The following is a 12,576-nucleotide window of genomic DNA, read 5'->3' as shown; positions in this document are numbered from 1 at the left end:
ACTTTGCTTAAGTGTATTGAATATGCCTCTTTGGAACATGGCTGTGTTCTAAGGGCTGGAAGAATTCCCACTTTCTCAGTCAACAATATCCCCTCTCTCAGTTATTGCAGCAACTGTGAATCCTCAGTTATTATCTACAAAACTGAAATTACCCATCAGTTGTAGAATCCCTCTAGCAGTATGGGTGACCCAAAGAGCTGCATTTCAAATCCAGTCGGAGTGACTCAACTGTACAGCAATTTAACCGAGTAAAGTGTTGTGTACAATTTTGAGAATTGACTCCACTATTACCGAAAGATAATGCAGTCATTTTACCTGAACAGGATTGAGGCATTGACACTAAGAGGCAGATGTCTTGATGTCAGTGTAACATACCCTGGGATGAGACGTCTAGACGTCTCCTGCTTGCTTTATCATTATAACTTTCAGACTTCTCAAAAACCACGACTCTGACAACAATGGATGTTCAGCTTACTCCAGTCATGCAGTGCAGTAATGCCACCTTTCTCACCAGTATCCTTCCACGGACCAGGGGATCTTCATTCTAAGGGAGATCTTTAACTGGGAGGCTGTAGTGGAGATACAAAACAAACAGATCCCTTGTAAATATTTTGATTACCGAATATACATCTCCATAAAAACAAGAAACAGAAATACTAGCTCAAAAATACAAACCAGCATAACATATTGACATACCCTTGAATTGTGCACTGCACAGCACAAAATTAGCAATCCCCAAGCCCTTCACTGACTAAACAGAGGCAAACCTGGATGTGCTGTGTACTGGGGTAGTGTCTGATCGTAATAATAGTAGGAGGAGCATGTCATGTAGGCACCAAACAACATGGAGTGTACAAGACGTTTTTGGAGTACTTGTAGGCCAGCGACAGGGTATGTAATATCCATTATCATGAAGACGTGCGCTTGACCAACCACAGTCAGACTGTCGTCTGATTTTGTTTATAGAAAGCTGTACTAATAGCCGACAATATCGAAATTTCAGGTACATTCCCAGCAATGTGTGTCCCTGAGGCATGATGACTGTCGCATTATTGTTTTTTTCTCATGTGATGAAATATTCATGGTAAAGGCTGCCAGAAATTAGTTTTCTCTGTTTGTTTTGTGTGTACTGTGGTTTGTGCAATGACGTGAAAACATTTGGCTGCTTGATTCAGTTACTATTTAATCTTTCTGCACAACTTTCATTTTATTTTAGTTATTTTTTATCTGTTGTAACTTTCATGCCCGTACCATCCATATAATTTCAGTGGATAGTTTGTTTCTAATTATTTCTCTGCAAATAGGTATCTGTTTTCATTTTGTAGGCTGAACTTGTTTCAAATTCGGATGATATAAGAGGAACAGAAGAGAAAAACTTGTTGACGGTGAGAAAGCCGTTTGTAGGCCGAACCCATTCTTTACCAAATGACAGCTACATGCTTCAGACTTTGGATTCTAGCCCCGGGAACGGCTGCGAAACGCTCAGTAAATCGTTCTCCTACAAGGATCAAGCAGGTGTGTATTTGTTTATATCCTTAGCAATGTTGGTGTTATGAGCCATGTTGTTTTGGAAGTGATGTCTGCAGAGTTAGGCATGGTCTCAAGTGAAGTAGTTTAAAGAATGCACAGCTAGCCTACGAACATGACCTTAGTTCAGGATAGTAGGGGATGAGGATTTGTAATGATGCTTAAATAACTAAGCACCCTAGCACTGTCATGCTAATGATTCCAGGTTAATGTATATGGATTTTATACAATTTATTCTCCCACTAAAGCCCTACAGCTAGTGCCGGTTTCATTTAAATGAAATGGGACTTTAGGTATACATTTAGGACTGGGTCTGAGAACCATACCATTATCCCTGAACTACATAAACGGCTCATTGATTGTGAAGGCTTGTATCTCGCTAACTCTTCTTGCTGATGTCGGAGCCAATATAAGTGCAATTTTCCGCAGTAAAAAAGTCCTATCTGTTTTATGAATGTGTTGGAATGGAGCCTTCAGCAGTTGTGCAAGCACTGTATTCAGCTGCCAAGATAGAGGAGGTTTCTTTATTAGAGGAAAGACTTTATAAAGACCTTTAAGAAATTATTTGATCACCTTAAATCTTCTGAATCTTGAAAGTGCAGCTAAGTGCACTTTAATTGAAGCGTGGATTAAACATGATTTTGCAAAAAATCATAAAATAGGGAAGAATCCGCTCCGGAGGTGCTGATATAGAGTGGATTTTCGATTTTTGGCTCCATAAACGGAAAAGCTTCCATTTCAGCTCATAGATCCTTTTGGTAGCATCAGCTCTGGCTTTCACAAGAATTTCTCTGTCATCTCGAGAAATGTTCATGCTCACAAACTAATTCTATTCAGGTGCCAGGCCAACAACGTCAAGGAGGTCGGGTCCAGATGGAGTACATGGTTGTGGTTCATTCTCAGTAATGTAGGTAGAGGTTTCAGCTGGATGCAACCCTTCTCCGATAGGAGTAGTAGGTTAGCGAACCAACGCTTTCTGGGCCATCTTGGGAAAATCAAAATTATTCAACATGGTTCCCGCTTCATTTTGCTGAGAAGTCTTGGAAGTAACAGGATTGGAGGAAAAGCATAAGCAAAGATCCCTGATAATGTGACTGAAACACATTCTCCGAATCCTCCTTTTGTGGGTGCCAACTTGGACAAAACTTTGATTTTCGATTTTCCTCTATCTTGCCCCTGAAACATGTTCTGCCCTGTTGTTGTTTGTTGTTGTAGAACCACTCCCAAATTTCTTACACTTCTTGTGATAAAACAAAATATCTTATGCCTCCTTGCTTGTTTATATAATGCATACTGGTGGCGCTGTCTGTATGACTCAATATTGATGAATGTTTTATCTTGGGTAGGAATGACTGCAGACTCAATGTTATGGCCATTAGCGCTAATAAATTTACATGCAGTTTCATTTGGCACAGAGTCAACTTCCCACTCATTCATAAATCCCGTAGGTGAGTGGTCCATCTCTCTAGGGAAGCGTCTGAGGTAATAACAAATTTGGGTATTTGAGGTAGGAAAGTTAATCCTGTCGACAGATTGGCATCTTTCATTCACCAAGGTAAAGGCGCTGTCAAGTTTGGAGTGATATGGATTTAATCGTGGAATGATCCTTGAGTCTGAAGCCATTGTTTGTATAACTCTTTCTTTAAAGGTTGCATTCAGAGGCAGCAAAACAACATGACGGAAATAGCAGAGTACATCATTCCCAGAAGTGACTAGAATAGGCAAACTAGAACAGACTTTCTTTTCAGTAATTTTTGTGCCAATAGTTTGAGTCTTATTCTTCTTTCTTGTGAAAAGAATTCGTTGTCTTGAAATGTATCCAGAACTGATCCCAGGAATGTTATTTTCATTGAAGGATTGATCGATGGTTTCTGCTAACCGATGGTAAGAGCTAAGGTGTTGAACAGTGTCTTGTAAAAATACCGGGAGCTGATTTCAACTGAAAAGGGAGAACCTTGAATTGGTAATAAGTGCCACCCACCCTAAATCTCAAGAACCTGCTATGTTTTGGGTGAATGGGAATAAAAAAGTAGCCACACTGTAGATGCAAAGTTGACATGTAATTCCAGTGAATGAGAAGATGCAGAATTTCTTGAAGAGTAACCACACCAAAGGATTGTTTTCTTAGGTATTTATATTGGTTCTGCAGATCTAAAATGGGTCACCATTCTCCTGTTTTCTTCCTTGTTTAAAAACAAAAATCAGGAATTGAAACCCATCCCTTTCTTAGAGTAACATACTCTTTCTATCCTTCCTTTGCTGAGCATGATTAGTATTTCCCATTTGACAAGATGTAGCTTCTGAGGAGTATTTGGTGGCCGTTGAGTGATTCCAAGGTATGACTGTAGTGACTAAATCCAAAACCCACCTACCTCATTTTAACAGTTTGCTTTGATGTACATAATTTGAGATTCTGGCCCAATTATTTGGTGGAATATAGAGGGTGTAACCAGCCCCATTAACTTGCGTCTATTTGCGACCAGTGTCCCTTCCATAAGAAGTTTTCTTTCTTCTCAGAGCTTGTTTGTTATAAGCTGCTGTTGATGGTTGTCTAAATAAATTGTTGTTGAGGATATGAAGACAGATTTAAAGGGCTGAGATCTGTATGCTTGTGATCCTCTTCTATATGAAAATAACCCTCTCCCTCTTGCTTTTCAAAATGTTATTTTTCTCATCTGCAAGCTACATAAAGATCTTACGTTATCCATGTCTGCTTTCATTGCCTGTAGGGCATAGTCCACATGCCACTTTCCATCACATTATGAGATCCTCCAGTCATCAGGTGGAGAATCTACCAGTTGTGGTGCAGGCAGGTGGAGATGGTGCTGGAATTAGGTAATCATCCCACTCATTGGGTGTTGATTGATTGTGGTGGATTTCCCTTTCTGCTCCATCTTCATCTGAGGAAACTGCCTCATCTGTAGGTGACACTGCAATGTTCAAAGTTGGTGCTTTTTTGGGGTGTCAGAGGCTTAGGTAAAGCACATGAAGTGTGCGGAATGGGGGTTGTATGTGAGGGTATTGGGGCAGTGCATTAACTGTGATGGAGATGCAGCCTTTATAGGTTCTGCAAACCTCCTGTAATAATCTTGCAGGATACCTTGGAGGTCTTGTACTAAAGTTATTGGCACCTGAACCATGTCCTTTTGAAGTTGATGGTGAGAAGAAAGTTGGAACTGATCTATATATTGAGCAGGTTTCTCAATATTTTGTTGTGGGCCTGCGGAATAATAATCATCATAGTATTCCTTTCATCTTCCTCCTGATAGATAGCATTCAGTTCGGAAGGACTATGAGCCATTCCAAATGGTCCTTCATCATCCAAATCCTCTTCATCCAGTAAGTGGATTTGAGGGAGAGGAGAAACTAAAGTGTCCAACTGTACTTTTTCTCTTGTTGATGGTGACTTCGACGATCCAACTGTAATCTTTATCATCAGCACTGACTACCTTCCTGTCACCTACAGCACCCTCAATGGTTTCTTCGTCAACAGTGCTACTATTGTTGACAGTGTCTTCAATGACGGGCCATCGTCACCATCACTGTTATTGACTAAGTCATTATCGTCACCGTAGTTATTGTTGTATGTGTGGATGCTGACATCACCATTGTCCGTCTCAATGCCAACATTGTTGTTGGTGTTTATGTCGATGACGTTGTTGTCAACAATTTTGCGAGTGATTTACCAGTTAACATTCACAGCACCAGAGAGGATTGTTTTAAAGGTAAAGCCAAACTAGGGGAGGGAGTGGTAGGCTTGGATCTTACTTTTTCTGAGTAGACTTTCTCCTTTCTGTCACAGCGCTCTCCGGATGCCCTTTGCTCTCTTAAAGAACGATGATGGGTCATTTTTTAATGTCCTTTTTGGTGACTCTGAAGGCCTCAGATTACGTGATCTTTTTCATTACCTTATTTCTATTTTTGAGAAGTCCTCACTATCCTCCTCAGTAATCAAAGACTCCTAGATTTTAAATTTTGGAGCCATATGCAAAGCCTCCCTGTCCTATCTTTAAGAGTTTTAGAAGAAAATGTAGGGCATATTTTACATTCCTTTGTTGTGTGTGAAGGATTTAGTAAATACACTCCTTATGTCGGTTTTCTGAGTGAAGTATTTGCTTCCCACAAATTCCACAAGGTTTGAAAATTCCTTTCATTGTTGATTCTGACATTCTGAATAGTCCGATCTTGGCAGGTGCAGGTTAGAATTGTCTAATGAATAAGTCTCCATAATGAGAAAAAAAATTAGTAATAAACTGAGCAGAGCCCAGGGAAGATTCCCATCACACAACGTGCAGTAGAAAAACTGAGGGAATGAGGACTCTGTTGGAAGTGTTATAGAGGGTGCTGTTACCCGATTGGCTGAGGTTTGGTTCTTAATAAATGAATGTGGATAAGTTACTAAAGTGAATGTTTTCTAGCCATTATTGTCTAAAGCCCATATTTATGGGATTTTGGTGCAGAGCAGCGCAGCAAGTCACCTTACTCCACTGCCCTGCATCAAATTGAAAGGGCAGGAATGTGCTGTATCTATGGCATATGGCATATTCCTGTCCTTTCCCCTGCGCTCGCACCATTTCGTCAGCCTAGCACCAATGCAGGTACCCTTGCACAATCGTACAAGGGTGTCTGCATTGCATGCAAGAATATTTTGGTGCAAGAAGGGGTACCTTCCTGCACAAAAACAATCCGAGGAGTCTTGTTTCCTCTTTCTATGTGTGCTGCAGAATGTGACACACATAGAAAGAGGCAAAATCAAGGAAAAATAGTGATATTTCTCCTCAATACGCCTTCTCTGGCAACCTGTAAGATTTTGGCACATCCTAAGGTTTACAAGGTCTGGTAATTCTGAGGAGGCGCCAAAATCTATGGATGTTGCATGGGAACACCCAACACAACACCTATGGAATGCCTCCTTAAGGCAGAGTTTGTGCTGTCTTGCCTTACTCCATATCCATGAAGCCATTCAAAGCCATACGGAGTGGCTTTTCGTGGCCTCGTAGATATGATTTAAAAGTTTGCGTTGCCACAAAAAGTGATGCAACAGCAGTGCAAAGGGCTCATAAATATGCCCCTATGTGTATTGTACTGTATTGCTTTGTAATTATACTTTGGAACTCCCACTTTGACAACAGGGAATGACTCCAGCATGTGAATCTATAAATAATCCAATTCTGGAGAATTTGTTCTTCTTTGGGGTTCTCACCATGCTGTGCAAACCACCATACGATTAGTTGTGCATACTGACAGCATCATGAGCAGTTAATAAGGGATGAGGTTTTTTAATAATGCTTAAATAGCTAGTCACACTAGCACTGTTATGCTTTCAGATTAATGTAAATAAATTGTCTAGAGTTTCTTCTCCCACTAGAGCCCTACAACTAGTGAAGTGCAAGTGTACGTTTATCAATGTGGAAATAAACTAAACCTTTTAAGACAACATATCTCCAAGCTTCACGTGCTCTTGCCGCACAGAATTTACACTGCTAAGAAATTTTGCATTATAGCTAATGAAATAGAAATACATGTCTTTATTCAAAATGAGTTTGTTAGCAAGAGTCCAGGCTGCACACAGTTCAATTCATGAAAACTGTACTCATTCCTCTCCTGCCAATGCATGGGCTGTAGGCCATTAAAGGCTGTCCCTCATGGTTTCAAGAGGTCAAATGTCCAGTGGAAAACATAAGTCGGAAGAGGATGAAGGACAAAACATAACTACCAGAGGTTTCAGTAGGATAGCAGTGTCAGGTGCATCTGTAATCTAGCTGAGCACCTCTTTCAAAGATGTGCATGACCAACATATATGAAAATATTGCTCTTGTTCACTATGTTCCCCTAACAACAACAAGATGATGCAACATCAACATATCACATATGGTTTAGGACTTGGACACATTTTCTGAGAGAGACAAAGAAGCAGGACAATTTGCGGGTCAATATCATTTACAAAAAAGGTGAACATTTTGGCACATGTTTGACTTGTTCCTTTATCAAGTGATAAGCAATCTGTTTTTACCTTTTTGATGATAGCACACACAGGCCTTCTTATTAGAATGTAGATGCCTTACTAGGTCTCCTCCTGCAGATTCCGATTCTGTTTACTAAACTGGATGAAGTCATTACTTTGACAAATGTCAGGTACAAATATTCACCTGTTTTGACTAGTAAGAAAGCAACCCAATTCAATCATGTAATTCATAGTCTTAAGGGCTTTTTTAAATGTGTAGGGCCTCATTATGAGTTTGACGGTCTGAGACTGACACAGTGGAGGTGACAGTCACACCGCTGCAGGACAGGTGGAGAAGGCTGCCATATTATGACCATGGTTGTGTTCCCAATGTGACACAGCCAATACACTGCCAGAGCGGATGGAACACAGCGGACAGTGGCAGACATCTCCAGTCCGGCAGGGACCATGTTACCAGTGAGCATATTTTGTGGTTGCACACCGCCAGGATTTATGGCGTGGTCGGACCTCCACCAAAACCCTGGCGGAAACGAAGCATAAAAAGGGAACACTCACTGTCAGGAACACAGACACGTTCGGAGCCGCCATGGAACCAGAACTTGAATTCTTTCCGCTGCTCCTGATCGCCTCGCATCTTCCGAACCAGCAACGACAAAGAGGACAACAACCGTAAGTACATACAGCTAGCACACAGACGAGGGAAAGGGATTAGTACACACGTATATACAACACACGGGACGGCTAGCGACCAACACACACACCAACACCCACAAACCCTCTCCAACAAACACACACCATTACACACACATGCACAAACACCATACAAACACCACGCACAACACACACATATCTGAAACACGCCATCACGCACACACACAACCTCGCCACAGGATAACACACACATACACAAAACCACAGTGTCACACACCATCACAACTGCAACTGTACAAATGCATTGCCAACCCGTGACACAGCACACCTACACATGGCAGTACATACATACAAAGACATTCCACATCCACACAACACCACCACAACACAACACACCATGTACAATCCATAATATAGCCACACATATGCTTAGGTTCACATAATCATCACACACACACACACACACACAAAACCACATCAATTGCAACTGGGCCAATATCTGACCCACACACACACACACATGCAAACCACCACAGCTCGCACAACCAACACACCCAAACAATTCACACAAACACCATACAGACAAAATGAAGGAAAGGCAGGACAAGTATGTCACCATCGACTCCAACATAACGCTGGGCAAGATATATTGTAAATCTGGAAACAAAATGTAAAATATACAAACAATAGGGTCATTGGCCAGTCCATGATTGTCTGTGCACAACGCAAATATGGCACATATTATTCCCCCAACTTGACTCCTGACTGCAAGGTATACCTCCACATGACAGGGGCAACAATGGGGTAGGCAGTCACCTCAGGGGTGAGGGAGTGATGTTGGAGTTGGGGGGGTTTGGGCTTCGGAGGTGGGTCCTTGGGTTTGGGTTTGGCTTTGGGGAGTGCCTTGGGTTTGGATTGGGGAGGCATTAGGCTTTGACTTGGGAGGGGGTGCTTTGAGTTTGGGGGGGTTGAATTCTTTTCAGGGGGAGGAGCATGGGAAACACAAGGAGTGGAGGTGGAATGGCTGGACTTGGACAGGGACACAGCGTGCTTTGGGGAGTAACAGGGTGGGATAGGGGTAGGGTTTGGGTAAATAAAAAAAAAGAAACATTTTTAGGTACACAAGGACGGTCATGGGAAAAGCGTTTTGGAGTAAAGGGAGTGGAATGGTTGTCAGATGTGTGATTGGGTGTGACTTGGGTGCAGGAGCATGCATGGAATTCTTGTGTGTACTGGGTGTATGTCGGGGGGTGAGTGCGGGCATTTAGGTGTCTTACGAGGAGGGAGGGAGGAGGTGCTGGCAATGGCCATGCTGAATGGATGACTGGGTGTTGGGGTGGTGCCTGCAGGGATGGTGGATGTGCTGCATGTGGGGGTGTCGGTGGTTGTGGTGAGTACAGATATGGTGACTGGGGTGGATATCTGCAGGTCAGCTAGTGTGGTGTCTGTGGGTAAGTTGGGAGTAGTGGGTGGACCAAGGAATGTGTTAATGTACTGGCAGGTCTGAGTGGTGTAGTGGCTGTGCTGGAGGGGATGGTGGGGGAGTCCGTGTAGGGAGTGGGTGTTGCCATATATGCAGATATGTGGTGTCTGGGTTCATGCCGTGGTGGGTCCTGTGGTGCTTGTGTTTGTCATGTGCAACCGTGTATGTAGGAGTGGATGCCTGCGTGCGAGAAAGTGTGCTCTGGATGGGTGTGGGAAGAGTGGTTTGGGATTGAGATGCGGTAAGTGGACGGGGGACGGTATACATAGGGACACTGGCTGCAATCAGGGAGGAGGCCAGAGCCAGAAATTATCTTTGCAGGAGAGCCAGAGCACAATAAATGCCTTCCAGGAATGCATTGCTCTGCTGCACCTGAGCTGCCAGGCCCTGGAGGACATTCATGATGGTGGTCTGACCCACAGAGATGGACTTCAGGAGGTCAATAGCCTCCTCACTAAGAGCAGCAGGGCTGACTGGGGCAGTGGCAGAGGTGACTGCAGCAAAAGAGACGCCCACCCTCTTGGGTGAGCGGGCACGGTCAACTGGGTGGGGAGCTACTGGGAGGGCGGTGGTAGTAAGGGGGGTGACAGACACTGATGGTGCAACGGTGGTCCCCAACCTCCAGGGAGTGTCCATAGGAGGAAAAATCCGATGATGTTGAGAAACCGGTGTTGGAAATGGCCCTTTTTGCAGGGTCATCCCTAAACATTTTGCTTCCTCCTCCTCTTTGGGCACTTTACCACTGCTAACCAGTGCTAAAGTGCATATGCTCTCTGTGTAAATAGTATTGTTGATTGGTTTATCCATGATTGGCATATTTGATGTATTAGTAAGTCCCTAGTAAAGTGCACCGGAGGTGCCCTGGGCCTGTAAATCAAATGCCAATAGTGAGTCTGCAGCACTGGTTGTGCCACCCACACTAGTAGCCCTGTAAACATAAGACACAGACCTGCCACTGCAGTGTCTGTGTGCGCAGTTTTAAACTGTCAGTTCGACCTGGCAAGTGTACTCACTTGCCAGGCCTAAACCTTCCCTTTGGATCCCTAAGGTAGGCCCTAGGTAGCCCCATGGGCAGGGTGCAGTGTATGTTTAAGGTAGGACATATACCAATGTGTTTTATATGTCCTAACAGTGAAATACTGCCAAATTCGGTTTTCACTGTGGAGGACCTATCTCTCTCATAGGTTAACATGGGGGCTTCCTTTAAATATTGTTAAAGTGTAGATTCCCTTTGGGAGCAGATCGAAATCTGGAGTTTAGGGTCTCTGAACTCACAATTTAAAAATACATTTTTTGGTAAAGGTTGTTTTTAGATTGTGTGTTTGAAAATGCCACTTTTAGAAATTGGGCATTTTCTTGCTTAAATCATTCTGTGAGTCTGCCTGTTTGTGGATTCCCTGTCTGGGTCAGTTTGACAGTTGGTCTGTTTGCCCCTCTCCTCTAGACAGTGTCACAAAGGGAGCTGGGATGTAGCCTGCATATCCTGATGAACCATCTGTGCTGGGAGGGGAGGAGTAGTTACTCACACCTGAAAGAGCTGTGCCTGCCCTCACAAAATGCAGTCTCCAACCCCCTGGTATGTGTCTGGGGCATGGCCTGGACAAGGCAGAATCTTACAAACAAGAGAGACTTTCCTTTGAAATTTGCCTACTTCAAAGGCAGAAAGGGGTATAAGAAGTGGGCCCAAAACCCCTGAAAATTAGATTATTTTTGGATTCAAGAGGAACCTCTGCCAAGGAGAAGAGCTGAAGATCTGAGGAGAAGTGCTGCCCCTGCCTGTGACTGTGCTTTGTTGGGCTATCCTGAAGTTGCTGCTTCTGCCTGTAAAAGGGGACAAAGACAGTACTTTGTTGTGCATTCCTGCTTGAGAAGACTCTCCCAGGGCTTGAACTGATCTTGCCTCCTGTTGTTGACGTTTCGGGGCCATCAAAGACTTCCTCTGCCAGCACCTGAACTTTCTGCTGAGACTCCTGCCCTGCCAAGTGGTTCCCTATTCAGTCCCTGGCCCCTTGAAAGATGAAGTTGGCAGAATAGAACTGAAAATCCACGCACCAAACGCCGTGCGGGGAAATTTTTGATGCACCTTCCGCCACGTGGCTGTTAAATGACGTGCCGCCGGCTTGGCTGCTGAAATCGATGCTCCACCTGCATTGCGGCTGGGAGATTGATACATCGCAGCTGTAGAAACAACACGCAACACCCACAGAGGATGATTATGCCGCAAACCTCACGCATCGTGGTTTTCTGATAGCGTGCGACCGGATTTTCCATGCATCATCCCTGGGTGTCCAAATCAACCCCACTCTGCGCAGACCTAAGGTGCCCCATCCGGAAATCAACGCATCACTCTCTTGTGAGGGAGAAAATCAACGCAGCGCTGACCCAACCGGAGAAGGAAATGACGCATGGCCTCACTTGCGAGTAAGGAACCAACGTATCGCTCCCCTTTTCCGATGCACATGTGCCCGTGCGGCTTTATTTTTTAAGCTAACCAGGTACTTTGTTAACAGCATTCTCACTGTTTTCTGAGGATTAAGACTGTTATTCTTTTTGAAAATTCATATCTTGACTTGTGTATGTTGGATTTTTGTTGTTTGGTCTTGTTTGATTTAGAAAAATATTATCTATTTTTCTAAACTAGTGTGGTGTCCATTTTGTTGTGTTTCACTGTATTACCATGTGTGTTGGTACAAATACTTTACACATTGCTTCTGAAGTTAAGCCTGCATGCTTGCTTATGCCAAGCTACCAAGGGGGTAACTGAATGTGATTCTCCTTTACTCTGACTAGAGGTAGGGCCCTTGCTTGGAAATGGGGTAACCTGACTGCCAAACAAAGTCCCATTTCTACCAACTGGTCTCCCCAGTGGCACTCCCCTCGCGCTCCGTCCCACTGGGTTCCTCGGCCTTGCTGGATCCAGCCTCTTGGGTCCCATGGGCTGCCGCATTCC

The 12,576-nt window shown here is 43.8% G+C and overlaps 1 protein-coding gene across 2 annotated transcripts in view; it reads left to right on the top strand.

Moving 5' to 3' along the window:
- CACNA1G (calcium voltage-gated channel subunit alpha1 G) overlaps nt 1-12,576 on the top strand; it is a 1,194,479-nt gene that overhangs the window by 1,143,626 nt on the left and 38,277 nt on the right. For both annotated transcript variants that reach the window (XM_069200048.1, XM_069200049.1), the window contains one exon: nt 1,326-1,515. In XM_069200048.1, the coding sequence (XP_069056149.1) occupies nt 1,326-1,515 (190 nt within the window). The remainder of the gene's footprint in view (nt 1-1,325; nt 1,516-12,576) is intronic.

This window comes from Pleurodeles waltl, chromosome 7, assembly GCF_031143425.1.
Source record: "Pleurodeles waltl isolate 20211129_DDA chromosome 7, aPleWal1.hap1.20221129, whole genome shotgun sequence".
In the NCBI taxonomy this organism is placed as follows: Eukaryota; Metazoa; Chordata; class Amphibia; order Caudata; family Salamandridae; genus Pleurodeles; species Pleurodeles waltl.
This window is presented reverse-complemented; position numbering and strand designations above follow the sequence as displayed.